Source organism: Oncorhynchus tshawytscha, linkage group LG12 (assembly GCF_018296145.1).
Source record: "Oncorhynchus tshawytscha isolate Ot180627B linkage group LG12, Otsh_v2.0, whole genome shotgun sequence".
Lineage (NCBI taxonomy): Eukaryota > Metazoa > Chordata > Actinopteri > Salmoniformes > Salmonidae > Oncorhynchus > Oncorhynchus tshawytscha.
This window is the reverse complement of record NC_056440.1, coordinates 31934927-31961812: the sequence shown is the minus strand read 5'-3', so window position 1 is coordinate 31961812 and position 26886 is coordinate 31934927. Positions and strand designations below refer to the sequence as shown.

The window sequence follows — 26886 nt, the reverse complement described above, 5'->3', positions numbered from 1 at the left end:
CATGACCATTTTTGAAAAGAATGGCTCAGCAGCCCAATTATTAGCTATGCCTTTGCTGGGCAGTATTCACAAACCTATATGATCTCTTGCAATTATATAATTGCCACCAAAGCCCAGTCTGGCTAATAATACTGTCAGTGCTGGTTGAGGATGAACAGTCTGGGGTTTGGACCAGGGACACTGTGTTGAGTGAGTTCGTGGGGTGAGTGCAATACCGCATGGGCAATAAAATAAATAATTTCTTAGCAGATGCAGCACTAATATATGGGGAGGCTAAACCCACTTATTAACAGAGTTGAGATTCTAGAAAACCAAATCATTGCAATAATAAAGTTGGCCGGAGCGGTGACGCTTCAAATAGTCGTTAGAGGGCATTGTAGGAAAAATGTAACGTCGAATTTGACCTATAACACGGACGGAAGCGGAAGTAATGACTCTTGTTGTTACATCGTGTTTTCCGGGACGTATGACCAACGCTTTTATTTACAAAAAGTACATCACGTATCGCTAAGTGTAAATATAGATATATCTATAGATACAGAGTATTTCTGCTTATCTGTATTTATTGATCTAAAGCACACCAACATTGGCTGTGGAGCTAGCCAACCTTAGCGGGCTGCTCCGCAATCTAGCCATCGTTTTTCCAGTGTTGAACAACAAAAGTGCGATTACGTTCATTCAACAATGGCAGATGTTACTGCGCGTAGCTTGCAGTATGAATACAAAGCGGTGAGTATGAAATTGAACTAAGTTAGCTAACGTTAACTACTTGGAAATATGTTCACTCAGGCTATTGTTTTGTTGCGCATATGTAGCTAGTTCGCAGTATATAACGTTAGTTAGCGTAGCTGGATACAGGCTTTTAACTTTAACAACCAAAACTGACTAAAGTTACGGGTTACTAACCAGCCGCGCTTGTACGACCAGTTACCAGCTAGCTAGCGAGACAAGTTAGTCTGCTATAACTAGACAGTTGATTGTCCAATGTTGGGAAACACGAATTCCTCAAAATAAGTTGTTTTTGTGCCTCAGTAACTGTATAACCAGCCAACATAATAATAACTTGGTGTAGGGAAGTTTACATTGCATTACAGTTCCTCCTTTTATATTTCGTCTCTTGTCCAATAATAGAACTCTAACTTGGTGTTACAAGCGGACCGTTCGCTCATTGACCGCACAAGGCGCGATGAGCCCACGGGAGAGGTGCTGTCCCTGGTGGGAAAGTTGGTGGGAACCAAGATGGGTGACAAGTCCCAGAGGACCAAACCTTCAATGCAAGGAGAGAAACGGGCAAAGTAACTACAAGTGCCTCTTCATGTCTATTTCCTGGTGCATGTCTGAATCACTTCTTGACTAACTAACCCACATATGACTCTTCCTTCCACCTTTGTCTTTTAAACTGTGCAGGAGGAGGAAGAGAGATGAGGACGGGCACGACATGAATAAGATGAAGGGCTTCACCCTCCTGTCAGAAGGCATTGATGAGATGGTGGGCATTGTGTACAAGCCTAAGACCAAGGAGACTAGGGAGACCTACGAGGTCCTTCTCAGCTTCATCCAAGCTGCCCTGGGAGATCAGGTCAGAGAAACAAACAATAAGGCACTTGTGCAATTATGTCTGTCTCAAGAGTCACTAATTTGAAAAGATTGAAGAACACTATGCAGACAATATATACTGGTGGAATTAACCTCTCTAGGGGGTGTGGGACGCTATCGTCCCACCTGGCCAACATCCAGTGAATTTGCAGAGTGCCAAATTCAAAAACAGAAATACTCACAATAAAAATTCATAAAACATAAAAGTGTTATACATCGGCTTAAAGATTAACTTCTTGTTAATCCAACCGCGGTGTCAGATTTCAAAAAGGCTTTATGGCGAAAGCATACCATGCGATTATCTGAGGACCGCGCCCAGCTCACAAAACATTACATACAGTTACCAGCCAAGTAGATTAGTCACAAATGTCAGAAATAGCAATAAAATGAATCTCTTACCTTTGATGATCTTCGTATGGTTTCACTCACAAGACTCCCAGTTACACAATAAATGTTTGTTTTGTTCAATAAAGTCCCTCTTTATATCCAAAAACCTCCGTTTTGTTGGCGCGTTTTGTTCAGTAATCAAATGGCTCAAAGGCAGTCACAACAGGCAGACGAAAAATCCAAATACTATCAGTAAAGTTCGTGGAAACATGTCAAACCATGTTTATAATCAATCCTCAGGTTGTTTTTAGTCATATTAATCAATAATATTTCAACTGGACAATAGCTTCGTCAATATAAAAGAAAAACAAGAAAGGCGCGCTCTCGGTCGTGCGCAGCAAACAGCTCTGGGGACTTCTCACTATCCACTGACTCAAAGTGGTCTTACTCCCTCATTTTTCAGAATTACAAGCCTGAAACAATTTCAAAAGACTGTTGACATCTAGTGGAAGCTATAATCTAGGTCCTAACCATTGACATACTGTATAGGCAGGCAAGAGAAAAGCACCCACATCAAAAATATCCCACTTCATGGATGGATTCTACTCAGGTTTTCGCCTGCCATATCAGTTCTGTTATACTCACAGACATTATTTGAACAGTTTTGGAAACGTTAGAGTGTGTTCTGTCCAAATCTACTATTATATGCATATCCTGGCTTCTGGGTCTGAGTAACAGGCAGTTTACTTTGGGCACGCTTTTCATCCGGAGGTGAAAATAGTGCCCCCTACCCTAGTGAGGTTAACAACGTTCTATTCAAATCAATGATGACTTAAATATGCCTGTGATGTGTGTCTGTGTCTCCACAGCCAAGAGACATCCTGTGTGGAGCAGCTGACGAAGTGCTAGCTGTGCTGAAGAATGACAAGATGAGGGACAAGGAGAGACGGCGTGAAGTGGAGCAGCTACTAGGGCCTGCAGATGACACACGCTACCACGTGTTGGTCAACCTGGGCAAGAAGATCAGTGACTACGGGGGTGACAAGGAGCTCCAGAACATGGGTAAGGAAATGAACACAATGATGAAGGAATGTTTACATTATGTTCACTCAACTGGAACATGCCTTTATTTTTGGCTAGTATTATGCACTCAAATTAATCAATGTTTCAACACACAGATGACAACATTGACGAAACATACGGGGTGAACGTCCAGTTTGAATCTGATGAGGAGGAGGGTGATGAGGACCAGTTTGGGGAGGTGCGAGATGATGGCTCAGATGAAGAGAGTGAAGGAGAGGAAGCAGACTTGGGCTGCACCCTGACGGCCAACGTAAGAACCCTCGTTTACATGACAGCACACACATCTGTGTTCATACTAAACCACAATGTCTTTTTTAACCATTGCACTAATGAAACATGCATCTCCATGTTCCTCTGTAGCTTGGTGTGACAGGTGATGTGATGACAGCCAAGAAGAAGGAGCTGCACCCTCGTGACATTGATGCCTTCTGGCTCCAGCGTCAGCTCAGCCGTTTCTATGACGATGCCATAATCTCTCAGAAGAAAGCAGATGAGGTTCTGGAGATCCTCAAGGTGTGTGTTTTATTTGTTTCAGTGTGTCTGTGTGGTTGCCTTGGTCTCTGACTGACTCCCTGTCTCTGTATTCCACAGACGGCCAGTGATGACAGAGAATGTGAGAACCAGCTGGTCTTACTGTTGGGATTCAACACTTTCGACTTCATCAAAATCCTTCGGCAGCATCGGCGGATGAGTGAGTACCTGTCATTTCCACAATGGAGAACATCACAGCCTGCGTTGCCAAATTTGAAAGGTCACTCATAATCAATTTACCTTCACAGTCCAGTACTGTACCATGTTGGCAAGTGCTCAGAGTGAAGCAGAGAAGGAGAAGATTATAGGAAAGATGGAGGCAGATCCAGACTTGTCCAAAGTTCTTTACCAGCTGCAGGAGACTGAGAAGGAGGATATTATTAGGGTAAGACGCCATCTTCATTGTTGCATTAATCACTGGATAAATCATTGTTTCTATACTGTGTAATATAAACATATCGGAACAGACTGAAATAAATAAACAAATGATCACCTTAACATTTCATGTTGTTTCCCTTGGTCTTAAACAATGGCTGGTGTTCCATGTCTTTAGGAGGAGCGATCTCGCAGGGAGAGAGTGAGGAAGTCTCGCGTGGACAATGACTTGGAGTCTATGGACATCGACCACGGAGAGGTGAGGAGGAGAACCATGAATAATGCACACACTAATATAGCCTGTCTACCCACTGTGTAGCACACAGACGATTTGCACATACATTGCAAACATGACACACATGTTGCAATTCCACACGTATTTAATATGAATACATTGATGCTAAATACTAACTTGAGTCATTTACCCCCCTCTCAGTCCATGGCCCCTAAACAACTGCTGGACCTGGAGGACCTGGCCTTCACCCAGGGAAGCCACTTCATGGCCAACAAGAGGTGCCAGCTACCAGACGGCTCCTTCCGCAAGCAGCGGAAAGGCTACGAGGAGGTGCACGTTCCTGCCCTCAAGCCCAAGCCCTTTGCTGATGATGAGGTGTGTGTTTGTGTGCGCCTGTGCATGTTTTATTTTTTGCTGTAGTCAGTACTGAGGCTTCTAGCAAGTGGATGGTCTTCTTAATTAATTTATTATCTGTGTTATTAGGTGCTGGTGGCCATTGAAAAGCTTCCCAAGTATGCCCAGGCAGGTTTCGAAGGATTCAAAACACTGAACCGCATCCAGAGCAAGCTGTTCAAGACTGCTATGGAGACCGATGAGAACCTGCTTGTGTGCGCTCCTACGGTTAGTAAATAAACCACGGTCAATTATAATACCTCTCCCCACAATACACTGCTCAGCACGCTGTCATGTTGCATATGTTTCGAAAGTGCCACTGTCGAACTCTGTTATGTTTTCTAACTTATCACAATTTTTTTAATGTATGGTTTCCCTCTGTCTTTTCCCCTGGGTGCCTCCAGGGGGCAGGAAAGACCAACGTGGCCCTGATGGCAATGCTGAGGGAGATCGGCAAGCACATCAACCTGGACGGAACCATCAACTTGGACGACTTCAAGATCATCTACGTTGCTCCTATGCGCTCGCTCGTACAGGAGATGGTGGGAAACTTTAGTAAGGTGAGACTTGTTGTCCTTTCTATGGGGTCAGAACTCAGTGTTCAATGCTGTCAAGGGCTTGATTTGCCAAGGAAGCTGTGTTTGTATAATTAATCATAAGACATAATGTCCTGTTTGATCAGTTTTGCTTGTCTCCCTCCATCCCAGCGTCTGGCCAGTTACGGCATCACAGTGTCTGAGCTGACTGGAGACCACCAGCTGTGTAAAGAGGAGATCAATGCCACCCAGGTCATCGTCTGCACCCCAGAGAAATGGGACATCATCACGCGCAAAGGAGGCGAGCGCACCTATACCCAGCTAGTGCGCCTCATCATCATTGTAAGTACAGACACTCAAACGGTCCTCTTGTGGACATGATCCTTCGATTGTTTAGTCAAACATCCCATTATTACATTTCCCAAGCATTTACATTCTTTTACATTATTTTTAAAACTAGTTCTAAACTCATTGGGTGTAAGTACTGTATATAACGGAGTGTGTCTTATGGTCAGGATGAAATCCATCTGCTGCATGACGACCGCGGGCCAGTCCTAGAGTCTCTGGTGGCCAGGACCATCCGCAATGTGGAGCTGACCCAGGAGGACGTGCGTCTGCTGGGTCTCAGTGCCACCCTGCCAAACTACGAGGACGTGGCCACCTGCCTGCGTGTGGACCCCGCTAAGGGACTCTTCTACTTCGACAACAGGTCAGCCAGGGCTCAGGAAGGAGGGACAATCTCTTCTACACTCATAATCCCACTTCAGTTTAATAGGTTTTATCGTGTGAGTGGTTGCATTGTCAGCATAAGACTAACAGTCTTTTCTGTCCGGTAGTTTCCGCCCAGTGCCTCTGGAGCAGACGTATGTGGGCATCACTGAGAAGAAGGCCATCAAGCGCTTCCAGATCATGAATGAGATCGTCTATGAGAAGATCATGGAGCATGCTGGGAAGAACCAGGTGAGGCCAGCTCAGTCTAGTGTTCTTCTATTTTATTACATTAAAAAAAAAAAATGTTTTACCACCTTCTCTCCCCAATTTCTATCTTGTCTTATTGCTGCAACTCTCCAACGGGCTTGGGAGGCAAAGGTCGTGTCATGTGTCCTCCAAAACAACATGACCCGCCAAACCACACTACAAACTAGTCACCTTTCTGCAAAATTTGCCGTTTTGAATCCAAAATTGGTGACCTATGTGATTCGTGTAGATCCGATGAGACATGTTTGGGGGATGGGGGAGGCTTTGGATGACCACTGGCTGCATGTGAACTAGTGATGCGTGTTTGGAGCAATACTGGCTGTATCCAAGGCTCAGCCACTCGTTCACATAACAGAATGCAGCACGCGACTGAAGAGATTGGCTAGTTACAGCATCAGCGCACGTTCTGGAAAGACAGCAGGAGAGTTGAAAGGCAGTTTACCAGTTAACTCACAGCAGCGCGTCCCCTGAACGATAACGAAGGTAGGTGAGAAGCCTGACCACGGAGACGAGGGTGAGAAGGGGATGAAGCGTACTTCATGAGCTGTAACCGAAAAACAACTGGCATTTGGAACGTTTGAGGTGAGGGAGAAAGTGTGGTAGAACAAGTATTGTTAGCATTGTTAAGTATTTTGCTAGCTGGATCGAATTATCCATTTGCTATCCAGAGAAATGTTGAGCAACATTAGCCAACTTTACTGATCAAATAATTGAGTTCATGGTGTGAAATTAGCAGACTAATAAAGTTAGACCGCTAACGTTAGCTAACTAACATTACATCAGATGAGGTAACGTTAGTAACCTAACCAATTCGCTATAATATTAACTGGTAACGTTATACGACTCCTTGCCGTTCCTCAAGTTATAATGTGTTAGTTGCTTACTGGACTCTGGCAATCTGTGTGACATGTTGACTAGCTAATGAACTAACTACAATCTGTGAACTAATGTTTTCCCTTTACAGTATGTGGTTAATTTTCAGAATGAGAGAATTAGATGAAAAATGAGATGTTGCTTGTTAAACAAGTATAGCTGGGCCTGGCTTAAACTGGATGCCACTAGGTGAAAGGAACACCACACACCTTCTCACTTTTTCAATACAGTGGATACAAAGGGTTATGCCAGGTGTACTCTCTGCCTGAAAGAGACCCTTTGTTGGCATAATTGATATCATGCTGTGCTGGCACATTGTAGAACAGATGTCCACAGGTAAAGTGCAGTGTAGGCCAAAGATATTGCCTTTGTTGTGTTGAACTTGACTAACACGTGTGTGAGTGAGGGGGATTATTACATTTTTTTACTCAGTGAACTTTGTTTTTGCACACATGTAGCCTTAGAGCAAAAATAGAATACCTGTTTGTTTCATTCTATTTCTACTTAAGATGTTTTTTTTCTCCAAGTATAATATTTAGAAGTGTGTGTGGTCACAAGCGTTCTATTATAAAGGTTGTCATGGCTAACTGCAATATTAATGTATTGTTTTTTTCTCAAGGCTTGAGTGTCATTTGCAGTGAAGTCTAGGCAACAAATAACATTGGATTGCTTTCTTTACATTTGTTTAGCTGTGAGTTAGTTTCACATCAACTACTTTTTATTTTACACACAGAGACTGTGTTAATTCGTTAACCTGCATTTCCCCAGGAGGGATTTTTTTTTTTACATGTTTCAGTGCAAAAAAAGTGTCACCTTTTTGGGCCCTCATCAGTTTGCATCCCTGTTCTTAACACCCGCCTGCTTAACACAGAAGCCAGCCGTGTTGGAGGAAACATTGTTCAACTGACAACCAAGGTCAGCCTGCAGGCGCACGGCCCACCACAAGGAGTCACTAAAGTGCGATGAGCCAAGTAAAAACCCCTTCGGCCAAACCCTCCCCTAACCCGGACAACACTGGGCCAATTGAGTCGTGTTCTGTAATCATCATCTGACTCCACATTGCTCTAGAAAATCCCAATGTCTGTTTATCAGAGGAAGAGCAACAGAGAGTTCCACAATCTAGTATCCCTTTGCTAACTTGTGTTTGTTAGGTGCTGGTGTTTGTCCACTCCAGGAAGGAGACTGGGAAGACGGCCCGGGCCATCAGGGACATGTGTCTGGAGAAGGACACTCTGGGGCTGTTCCTGAGGGAGGGCTCAGCCTCCACCGAGGTCCTCAGGACTGAGGCAGAGCAGTGTAAGGTGAGCTCATCTGACCTGGAGACTGATTTTAGCTGTCAATCTATGCACTTCATTGAAAACCAAATCTTACAATCTGATTATAAAATAAAAATTCTCTAAACAGTACATACATTTTTTCATCCACCAGAACCTTGAGCTTAAGGACTTGCTGCCTTACGGTTTTGCCATCCATCATGCTGGTATGACCAGAGTGGACCGTACCTTGGTAGAAGATCTCTTTGCTGATCGCCACATCCAGGTTAGTCTCTTCTAAATCTCTACTAACCTCTTTCCCGTGCTCCTATACAGTCAGAGTTATTGTTACAATGTCACTAGACCTGTCCCACTGAAAAGGCTTTGTCCGTCTGTTTCAGGTGCTGGTGTCCACAGCCACATTGGCCTGGGGTGTGAATCTGCCTGCTCATACTGTCATCATCAAAGGCACCCAGGTGTACAGCCCAGAGAAAGGCCGATGGACAGAGCTGGGAGCCCTGGACATTCTACAGGTTTGTCTGCATTGGCTGGATTAGATGACTGAGATACCCACACAGGGCTAGACTTCATTGTAGCACAGTGCAATTTGTTAGCTAAATAATCCTAAAAAACTCTGGCCGTGTTTGTGAGTTTGAATGACACCTCTCTGTGTTCTGTGTTCAGATGCTTGGTCGAGCTGGGCGTCCTCAGTACGACACCAAGGGAGAGGGCATCCTGATCACATCCCACGGAGAGCTGCAGTACTACCTGTCTCTGCTCAACCAGCAGCTGCCCATCGAGAGCCAGATGGTGTCCAAGCTGCCAGATATGCTCAACGCTGAGATAGTACTGGGCAATGTGCAGAATGCTAAGGTGAGCGTATAACTGGGGTTCACAAAGTTTCGTCAGCCGGTAATTGTCAAGCAAATAACTGTCGGTCTCACGGTAATTGGCCGCAAATTAACAAACACATTTAACATCTCCTGGCCTCCACACAAGGTCTACAAACCACTGATGAATCCATGTAATATAGCCTACACCTTCACAATAAATCAATGATTTATTTTAGACAAGTCTAAAGAAGCATGATATGAAGAAAATGTCATCCATTTCAGAAGAACAGAATAGCATAGAGTTGTCCTTTATGTTAGGTCCTGATCATGCTCTGCCAAATGGATGTGGGCTACACTAGTTCATTTAGTAGACAAGATTTGCTTAGAATTCCGTGGCATTATTTTATATTATGAAGAATAACAATGGAACAAAACTGAATAAAATAAAAAATGATATTTTGTGGGAGTGCGCACATGCGGTTATTCTGTGTTGAGCGGTTAATAACAAAGAAATAGGTACTCCTATATGCTTAGTTATTCATGTAACTTTAGTTGTTCTGGAAACGTTGGGCTGTATGTTTAGATTTTTAATACATTGCAAGGCTGCATGATGCGACTCTAAATGATGATTTGAAAAAAGTTGCTTGAAAGGCATGAGCTCTGCTTGGTTTTTTTTGCGCAGACTGTACACACTCCAATAGCCTCTCATTCACAATTTGACAAGCACTTGATAATGCCTATAATTTCACAGCGGCATCCCATTTGTGTGGCCGTAATGCTCCCTAAAAAAAATCCATGCCTTTTGCGGCCAGTGACCGTCGTTCCCTTCTCCCTGCGTGCTGCGTTGTTCCCTTCTCCCTGAGTGCTGCGTTGTGCCCTTCTCCCTGAGTGCTGCGTTGTGCCCTTCTCCCTGAGTGCTGCGTTGTGCCCTTCTCCCTGAGTGCTGCGTTGTGCCCTTCTCCCTGAGTGCTGCGTTGTGCCCTTCTCCCTGAGTGCTGCGTTGTGCCCTTCTCCCTGAGTGCTGCGTTGTGCCCTTCTCCCTGAGTGCTGCGTTGTGCCCTTCTCCCTGAGTGCTGCGTTGTGCCCTTCTCCCTGAGTGCTGCGTTGTGCCCTTCTCCCTGAGTGCTGCGTTGTGCCCTTCTCCCTGAGTGCTGCGTTGTGCCCTTCTCCCTGAGTGCTGCGTTGTGCCCTTCTCCCTGAGTGCTGCGTTGTGCCCTTCTCCCTGAGTGCTGCGTTGTGCCCTTCTCCCTGAGTGCTGCGTTGTGCCCTTCTCCCTGAGTGCTGCGTTGTGCCCTTCTCCCTGAGTGCTGCGTTGTGCCCTTCTCCCTGAGTGCTGCGTTGTGCCCTTCTCCCTGAGTGCTGCGTTGTGCCCTTCTCCCTGAGTGCTGCGTTGTGCCCTTCTCCCTGAGTGCTGCGTTGTGCCCTTCTCCCTGAGTGCTGCGTTGTTCCCTTCTCCCTGAGTGCTGCGTTGTTCCCTTCTCCCTGAGTGCTGCGTTGTTCCCTTCTCCCTGAGTGCTGCGTTGTTCCCTTCTCCCTGAGTGCTGCGTTGTTCCCTTCTCCCTGAGTGCTGCGTTGTTCCCTTCTCCCTGAGTGCTGCGTTGTTCCCTTCTCCCTGAGTGCTGCGTTGTTCCCTTCTCCCTGAGTGCTGCGTTGTTCCCTTCTCCCCTGAGTGCTGCGTTGTTCCCTTCTCCCTGAGTGCTGCGTTGTTCCCTTCTCCCTGAGTGCTGCGTTGTTCCCTTCTCCCTGAGTGCTGCGTTGTTCCCTTCTCCCTGAGTGCTGCGTTGTTCCCTTCTCCCTGAGTGCTGCGTTGTTCCCTTCTCCCTGAGTGCTGTTGTTCCCTTCTCCCTGAGTGCTGCGTTGTTCCCTTCTCCCTGAGTGCTGCGTTGTTCCCTTCTCCCTGAGTGCTGCGTTGTTCCCTTCTCCCTGAGTGCTGCGTTGTTCCCTTCTCCCTGAGTGCTGCGTTGTTCCCTTCTCCCTGAGTGCTGCGTTGTTCCCTTCTCCCTGAGTGCTGCGTTGTTCCCTTCTCCCTGAGTGCTGCGTTGTTCCCTTCTCCCTGAGTGCTGCGTTGTGCCCTTCTCCCTGAGTGCTGCGTTGTGCCCTTCTCCCTGAGTGCTGCGTTGTGCCCTTCTCCCTGTGTGCTGTGCGCTCCATCACGTGATTGGGTCTTTCTCACAGGCTACAAATGAAGACGGACACAACGGGGACGCATCTGTCGCGTCCTTATCCAATTCCGTCCGAGGTGCATATTGAAGATATTGGAAGAACTGTCCACATTCACTTTTCTATGCCAACAAGAGGTCTAACGAACAGCAAAAGCACCAACCTTATGTCAATCTACTATCCTCCACAGTACAACAGTCAACCTATTCTGTGCGAGAAATAAATATTCCAAACAGTCTGGGACAGTTGTGGGATGTGATAGATCCCAAATGAATACAACCACTAGCATTAAAACAACTTTTTTTACTTAATGTGGCTGTTGCAACAGATCAGAACATTTAGCTTAAAATGTTGATAAATTATTAGGCTTTTTCACATTATAAGCGCAGCAATGCGCACATGGCAGTAGGCTATAAGCACAGATATTCTATTAGCGGAAAATAGCATTTATCAAAAGTGACCGCCAATGCAATTATGCATGTACTGCTTTCATTATAAAGATGCATTTCTATGGTGAAAATGATCTTCCCAAAACTTGAAACTCACCTGCTTCTTAAGTATGCCAGTTAGGCTCTACACCACTTGTAAAGCAGATTAATGTCCTTCATTTTAAAAGTTATTTGGCCACTTTAGTTGTGATACTAACCTTATTAAAACATATAGGCCTATGGGCTAGGCTACATGAGGTGTGCAACTATAATTTGAAAAAGTTGCCAGAAAAAAGGCATTGTTTCTTATGAAGGGCATCATTCACAAGTGGAAAATATATATTTCACGTGATATTGTCACCCATCAGACTATTCTTGATTTAATCTTGTATTTACATATACTAAATAATATATGTGTGAAATTTGTTTTGATTTAGAATGGACAATTATCATGCACCTGTATCAAAACAGGGGCAGCGGGAAAAAATGCACGTCATCTTTGCATTTATGTAGCGAATGGAAGATGCTTTTCCTATGGTTTATTTTCATGCCAGCCAGGTAGGCTATACTCTTGTTGTAAAGAAACAATGTGCTTAATATTTGGGAAGTTGAGAAATAAATATAGTAGGTCTAGTCTATAGAAAGCTGATGTGATCCTCCTCTTTTTAATAGAGGCCGTCACTCTGTTAACTCACACAATTTCATAGCCTATAGAAATGTTGAGCAACATGAGCTCATGGGCTCTCATGAAGTGTTTGATTAGATTTTCAAATACATTTTCATTGATGTTAGAGGGACAATAGAGTGCTGAGTACAAGGCAGTTAGCAAGTTTGGTAGGCTACTAATGACCAACAGCAGCATCAGAGCTTGGAGAAACCTAATTACCATGACTGAACGGTCATGTGGAATTTGACTGCCTTCATGACTCGTGACCGCCGGTGTGGCGGTAACAACTCACCACAAATAACCATACAGACATGCTGTGGTGTGCTCTTGAGACTGCACTTTACCTGTACAGAAACTGGTCGGCTAGAATCATTAGTGCTCACTCCTCTCTCGTTGTCTCCTCATCAGGATGCAGTGAACTGGCTGGGCTACACCTATCTGTACGTGCGTATGCTCCGTAACCCCACCCTGTACGGGGTCTCCCATGACGACCGCAGCTCTGACCCCTTGCTAGAGCGCCGCAGGATGGACCTGATCCACACTGCAGCCAACGTGCTGGACAAGAACAGCCTGGTTAAGTACGACAAGAGGACCGGCGCCTTCCAGGTACACACATGTTATTACACATGTTATTTTTCTTCAGGCGGATCAATGACCAATTGCGAACTCTCTTCAAGATTTTAAGATGGTGAAAGCAAGGATTATGCTATTGATATGAATGAGACAAATTGATGTGCATAATAGATTATATTTTGGCCAACTTTTTTGCATCCCTCCCTGAAGGTTACTGACCTGGGTCGCATCGCCAGTCACTTCTACATAACCCACAACTCCATCCAGACCTACAACCAGCTGCTGAAGCCCACCCTTAGTGAGATTGAGCTGTTCCGCGTGTTCTCTCTCTCCTCAGAGTTCAGGAACATCACTGTCAGAGAGGTATGCACCACTCTGGGATACTATATCAATTACTAAAGCCTACACATTTTTTTTTTGGGGGGGAGGGGCTTTTGGTTGGATCTACACAAAACGAGTTACTAGTAAAATGCTACAGATACATAAATTCTCACATGTGGGGATTTATTTCAGGAAGAGAAGCTGGAGCTGCAGAAGCTTCTGGAGAGAGTTCCCATTCCAGTGAAGGAGAGCATTGAGGAACCCAGTGCTAAGGTATACTACATGTGTCAATGTTGTCACTGATCAGACTTGGGTTGAAATACTATTTAAGGTATTTCAATTACTTTCAAAGACATTACATCTTTTTGTTGTTGAAAAGACAAGCACTTGAATATTGGAATGTATTTGGAAATACTCAAATACACTCCTGTGCATTTAACCCAGGTATTTGAAATAAGTATTTTAAGATCATTTCAAATAGTAGGCTATTTATAGGAAATCCAATAGAAGTAGTTGATTCGGGCCACATTATTTGAAAATAGTAAAATACACAGAAAATAAGTATTTAATTAACAAATACACATATATTTGAGCCCAGGTCTAACACTGATCAATGATATGGTACACCACTGCAGTATGTATTACTAGAGCCCTGTTGGTATGAACCAGTTCTGAGGTGTGTGTTCTTATTACAGATCAACGTGCTGCTCCAGGCTTACATCTCTCAGCTCAAACTGGAGGGCTTTGCTCTGATGGCTGACATGGTCTATGTGACACAGGTAAGCCCATGTCTGTTTGCTTGATTTGAGAGTTGTTTTAAGTATGTTACCAGTCTCTGACTGTTAAAGCTGGATTCCTTAGTTGCTACATCCATTTTTTGTATAATTATTTTACAGTTGAAGTTGGAAGTTTACATACACCTTAGCCAAATACATTCAAACTCAGTTTTTCACAATTCCTGACATATAATCCTAGTAAAAATCCCGTGTTTTAGGTCAGTTAGGATTACCACTTTATTCTAAGAATGTGAAATGTCAGAATAATAGAAGAGAGAATGATTCATTTCAGCTTTTATTTCTTTCATCACATTCTCAGTGGGTCAGAAGTTTACCTACACTCAATTAGTATTTGGTAGCATTGCCTTTTAAATTGTTTAACCTGGGTCAAACGTTTTGGGAAGCCTTCCACAAGCTTCCCACAATACGTTTGGTGAATTTTGGCCCATTCCTCCTGACAGAGCTGGTGTAACTGAGTCAGGTTTGTAGGACTCCTTGCTCACACACGCTTTTTCAGTTCTGCCCACAAATGTTCAATGGTATTGAGGTCAGGGCTTTGTGATGGCCACTCCAATACCTTGACTTTGTTGTCCTTAAGCCATTTTGCCACAACTTTGGAAGTATGCTTGGGGTCATTGTCCATTTGGAAGACCCATTTGCTACCAAGCTTTAATGTCTTGAGATGTTGCTTCAATATATCCACATAATTTTCCTCCCTCATGATGCCATTTATTTTGTGAAGTGCACCAGTCCCTCCTGCAGCAAAGCACCCCCACAACATGATGCTGCCACCCCCGTGCTTCACAGTTGAGATCGTGTTCTTTGGCTTGCAAGCCTCCCCTTTTCCTCCAAACATAATGATGGTCATTATGGCTAAACAGTTCAATTTTTGTTTCATCAGACCAGATGACATTTCTCCAAAAAAGTATGATCTTTGTCCCCATGTGCAGTTGCAAACCGTAGTCTGGCTTTCTTATGGCGGTTTTGGAGTAGTGGCTCCTTCCTTGCTGAGCGGCCTTTCAGGTTATGTCGATATAGGACTCATTTTACTGTGGATATAGATACTTTTGTACCCGTTTCCTCCAGCATCTTCACAGGGTCCTTTGCTGCTGTTCTGGGATTGATTTGCACTTTTCGCACCAAAGTACGTTCATCTCAAGGAGACAGAATGCGTCTCCTTCCTGAGCAGTATGACGGCTGCGTGGTCCCATGGTGTCTACACTTGCGTACTATTGTTTGTACAGATGGACGTGGTACCTTCAGGCATTTGGAAATTGCTCCCAAGGATGAACCAGACTGATGGAGGTCTACAATTTATTTTCTGAGGTCTTGTTAATTTTGATTGTCCCATGATGTCAAGCAAAGAGGCACTGAGCTTGAAGGTAGGCCTTGAAATGCATCTACAGGTACACCTCCAATTGACTCAAATGATGTCAATTAGACTATCAGAAGCTTCTAAAGCCATGACATCATATTCTGCAATTTTCCAAGCTGTTTTAAGGCACAGTCAACTTAGTGTATGCAAACTTCTGACCCACTGGAATTGTGATACAGTGAATTATAAGTGAAATAATCTGTCTGTAAACAATTGTTGGAAAAATTACTTGTCGTGCATGAAGTAGATGTCCTAACCGACTTGCCAAAACTATAGTTTGATAACAAGAAATTTGTGGAGTGGTTGAAAAACGAATTTTAATGACTCCAACCTAAGTGTATGTAAACATCTGACTTCAACTGTATATACCCATTCATTCTTGAAGAATTTAACTTAGAAATGCCTCATGGGCTTAGTTCAACTGTTGTACCCCATCAGTACACAAAATATAAGCATGTTTTACTCCAATGATTGTAAACAAACACTGTATATCCTCAACATGGTTAACTATGATTTTGAAATCCTGGATGGTCAGTCCTTGCATCCATAGCTCTGTCTATGAATTTGAGAAAGGTGGCATTTCTCGAGGCGGCTGGGTGAACGCTTTGTCTCACCTTCTGATTCTAGCTTTAACTGTGTTCTTCCTCAGAGTGCTGGAAGACTGATGCGAGCAATCTTTGAGATCGTCCTGAGCAGGGGATGGGCCCAGCTCACAGACAAGACCATGAACCTCTGCAAGATGATTGACAAGAGGATGTAAGTTAACCATTGGTGTTTATTCCTAGTTTTCACTGATTTAAGACCTTAGTCTACAGTCCTAGTGAATTACATGATGAGGCTAGGATGAAATGTGACGTTCTTCCCTGTGTGGATGTGTCCCTCCTACACAGGTGGCAGTCCATGTCTCCTCTGCGTCAGTTCAGGAAGCTCCCAGAGGAAGTCATCAAGAAGATCGAGAAGAAGAACTTCCCCTTCGAGCGCCTCTATGACCTCAACCACAATGAGATTGGTGAGTCTGCTCTGCAGTCTGCTCCAAATGCCCCACCTCAGACCTGCACAAACTAACACTACATTCTCATTGATTCATCCCCGGTTGATAAAGTCCTTCTGTCCCTCAGGTGAGTTGATCCGCATGCCCAAGATGGGGAAGACCATCCACAAGTACGTGCACCAGTTCCCCAAACTGGACCTGGCCGTCCACCTGCAGCCCATCACCCGTTCCACACTGAAGGTGGAACTCACCATCACACCAGACTTCCAGTGGGATGACAAGGTCAGTGGTTTCTAATGTGGATCTGTTTTAGTACCGTCAAGCTATAGTAGTTTAACAGGATTCACTTACTGTAACACACACACAATTTTTTTTGATTTGATTTGATTTGATTTGATTTGATTTGGAACCGTTAACACTGCTCTCTGTGGCCCATACAGGTGCATGGCTCATCGGAGGCCTTCTGGATACTGGTGGAGGATGTGGACAGTGAGGTCATCCTACACCACGAGTACTTCCTGCTCAAGGCCAAGTACGCCCAGGACGAGCACCTGGTCACCTTCTTTGTGCCCGTGTTTGAGCCCCTGCCCCCGCAGTACTTCATCCGTGTGTCCTCGGACCGTTGGCTATGTGAGTGACATTCCTCTGGCTAGATATTATATATACATGTTTTTTTTTTGTGGTTAAGAGCATTGGGCCAGTAACCAAAAGGTCGCTGGTTCAAATCCCCAAGCTGACTAGGTAAAAAAAAATAAAGTTGTCTGTGTGCCCTTGAGCAAGGCACTTGAACCTAATTGCTCCTATTAGCTGCTCTGGATAAGGGCTTCTGCTAATGTCAAATGTAGTTAATTAAACTGTATGAGAAAATATAGACTTTAGAGGATGTCCATTGAAAATGTATATCTCTCTCTCTCCTTCTCTCAGCCTGTGAGACGCAGCTGCCGGTGTCTTTCCGACACCTGATCCTGCCAGAGAAGTACCCCCCTCCCACTGAGCTGCTGGACCTACAGCCCCTGCCTGTGACAGCTCTGCGTAATGCCGCCTTCGAGACCCTCTACCAGAACAAGTTCCCCTTCTTCAACCCCATCCAGACACAGGGTAAGATGGCACCATGTTGGCTAACAGTTTCTCACTGCACCCATCTGACCTCTTAAGACCAATGTGGCCCATTCAATGACTTCGATTAGGCACATGCCTCTATACCTTTTGGTGCTTACACTGGGAGTAAGCTGTGTGGTATTGTCCGTCTTCCTCCAGTGTTCAACGCTGTGTACAACAGTGACGACAACGTGTTTGTGGGAGCCCCAACCGGCAGTGGGAAGACCATCTGTGCTGAGTTTGCCATCCTGAGGATGCTGCTGCACAATGCAGAGGGCCGCTGTGTCTACATCACACCCATGGAGGCCCTGGCTGAACAGGTACAGTTATCAATACGGACTGTTTTTACATTTACATTGTTTACCAACGTTGGATTAAAGCAAGTTTATATTTTGGGTTCTGATGGGGCAGGACAGTAAAACTACGCTCGTGTGGCATTTAGAAATTGTATTCCTCAAGAATCAATGGGTACATATCATTAATTTAGATGTAGGAACTGCACATTGCCCCCCTTTTTAACATAATGTTGTTTTCATCTGACTTCTAATTGTTTGCCCGTTCCTTACACCTCCTTTTAATATCTTCCTGTGTGTGTCCAGGTGTTTGTTGACTGGCACCAGACGTTCCAGGATGCTCTGAATAAGAAGGTGGTTTTGCTGACAGGAGAGACCAGCACTGACCTGAAGCTGCTGGGCAAGGGTGACATCATCGTCAGCACCCCGGACAAATGGGACATCCTGTCGCGCCGCTGGAAGCAGAGGAAGAACGTCCAGAACGTCAGCCTCTTCATCGTGGACGAGACTCACCTCATTGGAGGAGAGAATGGAGTAAGTCCATGAATCCTAACTGATAAAACCTATATATCCACCTGCCTAGTGATTTGATTAGATATAAACTATACAATACTTGTTTGGCATGTGAAGTAAAATACATTGATATTCACACTCATTGTCTTGCTTGTAGCCTGTGTTGGAGGTGATCTGCTCCAGGATGAGGTACATCTCGTCTCAGATTGAGCGTCCCATCCGCATCGTGGCCCTCAGCTCCTCCCTGTCCAACGCCAAAGACGTGGCCCACTGGCTGGGCTGCAGTACCACCGCAACCTTTAACTTCCACCCCAACGTCAGGCCTGTCCCTCTGGAGCTGCACATCCAGGTCTGGACCATGACTGTGATGTCTTAACATGTTATCATCATCAACCTGCCACCAATAAGGATTTGGCCATAAAATCTGTTATTGTTTGGCTGGGTAATATCATCTGCTCAATTGAACCTCATTGTAATGCCTGTCTCTCCTCAGGGCTTCAATGTGAGTCACACCCAGACTCGCCTGCTGTCCATGGCCAAGCCAGTGTACCACGCCATCATGAAGCACTCCCCCTCCAAACCGGCCGTGGTGTTTGTCCCATCCCGCCGACAGACCCGCCTCACCGCCATTGACATCCTCACCTTCTGTGCTGCTGACGTGGTCCCTCAGAGGTCAGACCCATAACCTCACCCTTTAATCTCTGAGGGGTGCAAGGGGTTAAAACTTTGAATAGGTATCCAGTAATGATAGATATAACCTGAGGTCTCAGAGCAGTAACATGTGTCCCTGTCTCCCTGTAGGTTCCTGCACTGCACTGAGAAGGACCTGGCTCCCTTCCTGGAGAAGGTGACAGACGGCACCCTGAAGGAGACGTTGGCCAATGGGGTGGGCTACCTGCATGAGGGCCTGTCCACCACAGAGCGCAGGATTGTGGAGCAGCTCTTCAACTCAGGTACAACTGGCCATTCCATTAGACCTGCTGATGCCTAGTTAGAGGAATTATGGGCCATGGTTGTTAAATGACATGCTGTGTCTGGTCCTCGGTCTGCAGGTGCAGTCCAGGTTGTGGTGGCTTCACGCTCCCTCTGTTGGGGCACCAACATCTCTGCTCACTTGGTTGTTATCATGGACACCCAGTATTACAACGGCAAAATCCATGCGTAAGTAGCTACGACACTGGTTTTGGTGATGACTACATTTCCTAATCTATACCCGTCAGAACCTCCTACTGCCTCAGGTTGAGTGTGTGTTAGTGACCATGTCCTCTCTGTCCCCAGCTACGTGGACTACCCTATTTACGATGTGCTCCAGATGGTGGGCAAGGCCAACCGGCCCCTGCAGGACGATGAGGGACGCTGTGTCATTATGTGTCAGGGTTCCAAAAAGGTACGTTGGCAATATCCTCATTTACTCGCCCTCTCCATTTTCACTCAGTCCCTCTCCATCTCTCGTACTCCATCATTCTGTCGTTTATAACCGACTCTCTTTTTCTCAAATGTAGGATTTCTTCAAGAAGTTCCTGTATGAGCCCCTGCCGGTGGAATCTCACCTGGACCACTGTATGCACGACCACTTCAACGCTGAGATCGTCACCAAGACGGTGGAGAACAAACAGGACGCAGTGGACTACCTGACCTGGACCTTCCTGTACCGCCGCATGACCCAGAACCCCAACTACTACAACCTGCAGGGTGAGACAGACACTCACAGCACTGCGAATGCTCTCTACTGTTGACATTCTTACAGATGGGCGATACAGGTTTTTGGACTGTATGCCTTTTAGTTGAAGTTGATTTATTTTCCAGACATACAGGTAACTGCCAAAATAAAGGAAACAACTAAATAAAGTCTCTTAATAGGGCGTTGGGTCACCACAAGCCACAACAGCTTCAATGCACCTTGACATAGAAGTGTCTGAAACTATTGAAGGGATGCAACACCATTCTTCAATGAGAAATTCCATAATTTGGTGTTTTGTTGATGGTGGTGGTAAAAGCTAGCTCAGTTGCTGCTCCAGAATCTCCCATAAGTGTTCAGTTGGGTTGAGATCTGGTGACTGAAACGGCCATTTAGTTTACAGTCGTGGCCAAAAGTTTTGAGAATGACACAAATATTAATTTTCACAAAGTCTGCTGCCTCAGTTTGTATGATGGCAATTTGCATATACTCCAGAATGTTATGAAGAGTGATCAGATGAATTGCAATTAATTGCAAAGTCCCGCTTTGCCATGCAAATGAACTGAATCACCAAAAAACATTTCCACTGCATTTCAGCACTTGCTACAAAAGGACCAGCTGACATCATGTCAGTGATTCTCTCGTTAACACAGGTGTGAGTGTTGATGAGGACAAGGCTGGAGATCACTCTGTCATGCTGATTGAGTTTGATTAACAGACTGGAAGCTTCAAAAGGAGGGTGGTGCTTGGAATCATTGTTCTTCCTCTGTCAACCATGGTTACACGTGCCGTCATCATTGCTTTGCACAAAAAGGGCTTCAAAGGCAAGGATATTGTTGCCAGTAAGATTGCACCTAAATCAACAATTTATCGGATCATCAAGAACTTCAAGGAGAGCAGTTCAATTGTTATGAAGAAGGCTTCAGGGCACCCAAGAAAGTCCAAGTGCCAGGACCGTCTCCTAAAGTTAATTCAGCTGGGGGATCGGGGCACCACCAGTACAGAGCTTGCTCAGGAATGGCAGCAGGCAGGTGTGAGTGCATCTGCACGCACAGTGATGCAAAGACTTTTGGAGGATGGCCTGGTGTCAAGAAGGGCAGCAAAGAAGCCACTTCTCTCCAGGAAAAACATCAGGGACAGACTGATTCTGCAAAAGGTACAGGGATTGGACTGCTGAGGACTGGGGTAAAGTCATTTTCTTTGAAGAATCCCTTTCCGATTTTTTTGGGGCCTTCAGGAAAAAAGATTGTCCGGAGAAGACAAGGTGAGCGCTACCATCAGTCCTGTGTCACGCCAACAGCAAAGCATCCTGAGACCATTCATGTGTGGGGTTGCTTCTCAGCCAAGGGAGTGGGCTCACTCACAATTTTGCCTAAGAACACAGCCATGAATAAAGAATTGTACCAACACATCCTCCGAGAGCATCCAACCAGGAATAGCTTGGTGATGAACAGTGCCTTTTCCAGCATGATGGAGCACCTTGCTATAAGGCAAAAGTGATAACTAAGTGGCTCGGGGAACAAAACATTGATACTTGGGGTCCATGGCAAACTCCAAGCATTGATTATGCAAGAATTGGCTGCTATCAGTCAGGATGTGGCCCAGAAGTTAATTGACAGCATGCCAGAGCGGATTGCAGAGGTCTTGAAAAGGAAGGGTCAACACTGCAAATATTGACTCTTTGCATCAACTTCATGTAATTGTCAATAAAAGCCTTTGACACTTATGAAATGCTTGTAATTATACTTCAGTATTCCATAGTAACATCTGACAAAAATATCTAAAGACACTGAAGCAGAAAACTTTGGAAATTAATATTTGTGTCATTCTCAAAAATGTTGGCCACGACTGTACATCGTTTTCATGCGCATCAAACCGTTTTGACCACTTGTGCCCTGTGGATCAGGGCATTGTCATCCTGCCCAGCATTTGTACACAAGCATGATGGGATGTTAATGGCTTAATTAACTCCGGAACCACCTGCATTCACGATACTTTGTGTCCCTCATTTACACAAGTGTTTGTTTTATTTTGGTTACCAGTATATGTGTAGTCTTCTGTTAAACTGCTGCTCTCCATCTCCCCTGCAGGCATGTCTCACCGTCACCTGTCAGACCACCTGTCAGAGCTGGTGGAGAACACCCTGCATGATCTAGAGCAGTCCAAGTGCATCAGCATCGAGGATGAGATGGACGTGGCACCTCTTAACTTGGGCATGATCGCTGCCTACTACTATATCAACTACACCACCATCGGTGAGAACTACCACAACCAACAACCCACTCACGAAATATGGCTGTATCAGTCACATCACCTATACTGTGAACCATCGCAAAGACTAAACAACTGTTGAAATAGAATACATCCATCATTGAGTATATAACGTGTTGCTATGTACAACAGTTCTGGAGTTACTGACATATTTTATTTGTGTTTGTATCAGAGTTGTTCAGTATGTCCCTGAACGCCAAGACCAAGATTCGTGGATTGATTGAGATCATCTCCAATGCTGCGGAGTACAAGAACATTCCCATCAGACACCATGAGGACAACCTGCTCAGACAGGTAAACATACTAATGCACATCAATAATCATAATATGCATTTTGAGCAGACTCATAACCCACTCAAATACCCATGTAGAAGTGGAAAGAATGGAAATCACTCACGAATACTAATCTGGAAACACTTGTCATTAATCAAATTGTATATGTGGTGTTTTCAGCTGGCCCAGAAGGTGCCACACAAACTGAACAACCCCAAGTTCAACGACCCACACGTGAAGACCAATCTGCTGCTGCAGGCTCACTTGTCCAGGATGCAGTTGAGCGCTGAGCTGCAGTCAGACACAGAGGAGATCCTCAGCAAGGTGAGAACGAATGGCTGAGACATTGATAGATACTTTGGTGGAATCTTAGCTGTGGTAAATGGACTCTAGAGCAGTAAAGGCATCCACATATATTATGATGACATTTTGAGACGTTTTGGACATGGGCAAGGGTTTTTCCGGTAATTTCTCTCAGACGACTCATCCTCATGCACATTTTTTCGAAATACTGCACCAAACATCCTAGTCAGAAGCAAAATTGTGTGACTAAGATCTTGCCTGCAAAAATGTGTAAATTAATTACAGATTTCCTGAGTTCTTTGACCTTTGAGGAAGTGTATTTTGGCTATGGCAGGGATCATCAACTAGATTCAGCCACTTGCCAATTTTTTTTCTTGAGCAGATGGTTGGGGGCCAGAACTTAATCAAATAATTAGTAAACTGCAAGTTGACTGCAAGAAGCCCAAACATACAGTACCAATCATAGGTTTGGAACACCTACTCATTCAAGGGTTTTTCTTTTTTAAACTTTTTTCTACATTGTAGAATAATAGTGAAGACATCAAAACTATGAAATAACACATGGAATCATGTAGTAACCAAAAAAGTGTTAAACAAATCAAAATATATTTTATATTTGAGATACTTCAAAGTAGCCACCCTTTGCCTTCATGACAGCTTTGCGCACCCTCTTAGCATTCGCTCAACCAAAATCACCTGGAATGTTTTTCCAACAGTCTTGAAGGAGTTCCCACATATGCTGAGCACTTGTTGGCTGCTTTTCCTTCTCTGCGGTCCAACTCATCCCAAACCATCTCAATTGGGTTGAGGTTGGGTGATTGTGGAGGCCAGGTCATCTGATTCAGCACTCCATCACTCTCCTTCTTGGTGAAATAGCCCTTACACAGCCTGGAGGTGTGTTGGGTCATTGTCCTGTTGAAAAACAAATGATAGTCCCACTAAGCGCAAACCAGATGGGATAGCGTATTGCTGCAGAATGCTGTGGTACAGTAGCCATGCTGGTTAATTGTGCCTTGAAGTCTAAATAAATCACTGACAGTGTCACCAGCAAAGCACCCTCACACCACCTTCATGCTTCACGGTGGGATCCACACTTGCGGAGATCATCTGTTCACCTACTCTGCATCTCACAATGACATGGTGGTTGGAACCAAAAATCTCAAATTTGGACTCATCAGACCAAAGGACAGATTTCCACCGGTCTAATGGCCCAAGCAAGTTTCTTATTATTGGTGTCCTTTAGTAGTGTTTTCTTTGCAGCAATGCGACCATGAAGGCCTGATTCACACAGTCTCCTCTGAACAGTTGATATTGAGATGCCTGTTACTTGAACTTTGAAGCGTTTATTTGGGCTGCAATTTCTGAGGCTGGTAACTCTAATGAACTTATCCTCTGCAGCAGAGGTAACTCTGGGTCTTCCTTTCCTGTGGGAGCAGATTTCCCAAATGTAAAATAATTTGAAGCTGATTTCCTGATGTTTTTACAGTTTTTATACATATGTCTCAAAAAAATATATTATTTGTATAAACATTTTTCAAAACTTTGGGGGCCAAATAGGCCACCAGTTGGGTAACTCTGGGCTATGAGCTCTCAAAATGGACAAACAGTACTATTGCTGTTTTTTTTCTCGTTTTTCAATCAAAGGTCTTTTAAGGGACTACGCAAGCACACTCGTTCAATTCGGCTAGCTGGTATCGGCTAGGCGCCAGCAAAACTGAAGCATGCTTACACCTTAAGACTGTGGTATGACCTAGTGTAATCTGTATATGGTTCTGTCTTGTCCAGGCTGTGCGTCTGATCCAGGCCTGTGTAGATGTGCTGTCCAGTAACGGCTGGCTGAGCCCTGCGCTGGCTGCTATGGAGCTGGCCCAGATGGTCACCCAGGCCATGTGGTCCAAGGACTCCTACCTCAAACAGCTGCCTTACTTCACCTTGGAGCACATCAAACGCTGCACAGACAAGGTAACACATCCACTACTGCCTGTTACTCTATCCATTTGTAACACTTCCATTTGTAACACTTTAATTTACCAGACAAGCAATGAACATCTTGCACGGGTGTGGATCTTGAAGCTGATCTCTCAATATATTTCTCAGGGTGTGGAGAGTATCTTTGACATCATGGAGATGGAGGATGAGGATCGTAGTGGGCTGCTGCAGCTCTCAGACACACAGATAGCTGACGTGGCTCGCTTCTGTAACCGCTACCCCAACATTGAACTGTCCTACGAGGTGGCAGAGAAGGAGAATATCAAGAGGTGATTTAAATGGGGGCTGTTAGCGGTGTAGGGGAATCTTTGTGGGGAAATAGCTTGACCGAATATAAAGAGATTTGGTACCACAGGAAACTGTCAATGTGCTTAGGAGTTTGATAATGTTTTTACTAGTTACTACTACTGCCCAGTGAATCTATAGAACATTGTGAATGAGAGAGAAACTGAGTAGGTGTCTGATCATATCTTTGTGTTCAGTGGAGGTCCAGTTTTGGTTCTGGTCCAGTTGGAGAGAGAAGAGGAGGTGACTGGGCCTGTTATTGCTCCACTCTTCCCCCAGGTACCTATCATCACCACCAGCTTGTCAGAACTTCCATACTGATTTGTTCAAAAAGCACAAACTCAACAATGGCCATTTTTAACATTTGATTGTGTTATTGTTCCAGAAACGTGAGGAGGGCTGGTGGGTGGTAATTGGAGACCCCAAATCCAACAGCCTGATCTCCATCAAGAGGCTGACACTGCAGCAGAAGGCCAAGGTCAGTTAAATACCACACATCAATCTGATCTTGTGGAGCCAATGAATACCTGCAGGCAACTGCATATGTTTGACAAAATTGTTGTATATGGCTTGTGGGTGTAAAAACAAAGTAGACAAATAATCTTAAAGGTGAATGCCCTCTGTCAGCAGTGCTTGGCCTCACTCTGTGCCCATTCCTCCCACTGCAGGTGAAGCTGGACTTTGTTGCACCAGTGCTGGGCATTCACAACTACACACTGTACTTCATGAGTGATGCCTACATGGGCTGTGATCAGGAGTATAAGTTCAGTGTGGACGTGAAGGAGGCAGAAAGCGATGGAGACAGTGACTCAGACTAATCGGGGATCTATAGATGGCGAGGAGCCTCCCCAGACTGGGATCAGATGGGATTGTTGGTTTTATTTTAGGTGAGGCATACACGGGTTAGCTGAGAACGTCACGAAAACGATGCGCACGCTTCAATGGGGCAGAAGTCGGCGTTGTGATTCTGGATAGCTAGCAACAATGACAAGTAGCTGCCATATGGGGATTGTAGGTGGCTCGTTTCATCTTGTTCTTGATACCATGTCTTGTTTTGAGGTGTTATGGCTATAATTCGCTAGCTAGCTAACCAACAACTAACAAGTGCTCATATAGATTACATGTCAACAATCTTAGCCAACCCGGTCTTTTTTGCCCCAAAGTTGAGCGTGCGTCAGTTTTGTTGCTAAACCGTCTAGTTGTTTTTTCCCCTTGAATCTATTTTTGGACTTCTCATTATATGTTCTTGAGGTAATGTTAAACTTTTTCTATGTCTACAGTAGTTTTTGAATTTGGTTCAGTCGAATGTATATAGTACCTAATTAGAGATGTCAACCACAAGGTTTGAATTGTACATGAAAAAGGCATATTTACTATTTTAGTGAACAGTCATTGAATATTAAAGATTTGTCTACTATAACGGTTTCAACAACGTGATTAATATTGACCTGTTTTTTTTTGGTAAAATGCTTGTGCAGTTTTTTTTTTACAATAAATAATTCAAATTGACCTGACTGCTTTGACTGTCAATTTTAAAGGTAGACTAAGTGTAATGACGTTGCCACAAGTAGCACAGCAGATATTGCGATGAACGAGGTGCATGGGTTCGCTTCATGCGCTTACGTGGTAGCCAAAGGACCGAAATTTACCCACTATGCATTTTACATATAGCTGAGTCTACCTTTTAAAATGAGGACAATAATCCTTACGAACAATGTAATATATTTTAATGCAATGGTATTGAAAGCTAAGGCACTTTCCATCATAGCTTACAATTAGGTGCTTTCTTTCCCTTACAATGTTTCTGGAAACTTTTAGCCATCACCAGTCCTAGACATCCAAATGTGCCGAACCACTCAACTTTGATTAAATAGCTATA

General features: G+C 44.6%; 1 protein-coding gene across 1 annotated transcript; it reads left to right on the top strand.

Moving 5' to 3' along the window:
• Positions 1 to 432: 432 nt before the first annotated feature.
• LOC112262964 (U5 small nuclear ribonucleoprotein 200 kDa helicase) lies at positions 433 to 26516 on the top strand. The gene is made up of 44 exons (XM_024438867.2): positions 433 to 729; positions 1132 to 1295; positions 1408 to 1579; positions 2793 to 2985; positions 3102 to 3256; positions 3367 to 3519; positions 3598 to 3697; positions 3786 to 3922; positions 4091 to 4171; positions 4349 to 4522; positions 4631 to 4768; positions 4945 to 5100; positions 5248 to 5418; positions 5592 to 5785; positions 5913 to 6036; positions 8079 to 8228; positions 8356 to 8466; positions 8582 to 8713; positions 8865 to 9053; positions 12677 to 12874; positions 13052 to 13204; positions 13355 to 13435; positions 13858 to 13941; positions 15963 to 16069; positions 16204 to 16322; positions 16432 to 16586; positions 16745 to 16934; positions 17229 to 17402; positions 17562 to 17722; positions 18002 to 18229; positions 18366 to 18557; positions 18702 to 18880; positions 19010 to 19161; positions 19261 to 19369; positions 19487 to 19595; positions 19711 to 19900; positions 21977 to 22141; positions 22330 to 22451; positions 22611 to 22754; positions 24519 to 24695; positions 24831 to 24991; positions 25205 to 25286; positions 25393 to 25485; positions 25676 to 26516. The coding sequence occupies exons 1-44, from the start codon at positions 685 to 687 to the stop codon at positions 25823 to 25825; spliced, it is 6414 nt and encodes a 2137-aa protein (XP_024294635.1). The 5' UTR covers positions 433 to 684; the 3' UTR covers positions 25826 to 26516.
• The last annotated feature ends 370 nt before the right edge of the window (positions 26517 to 26886 follow it).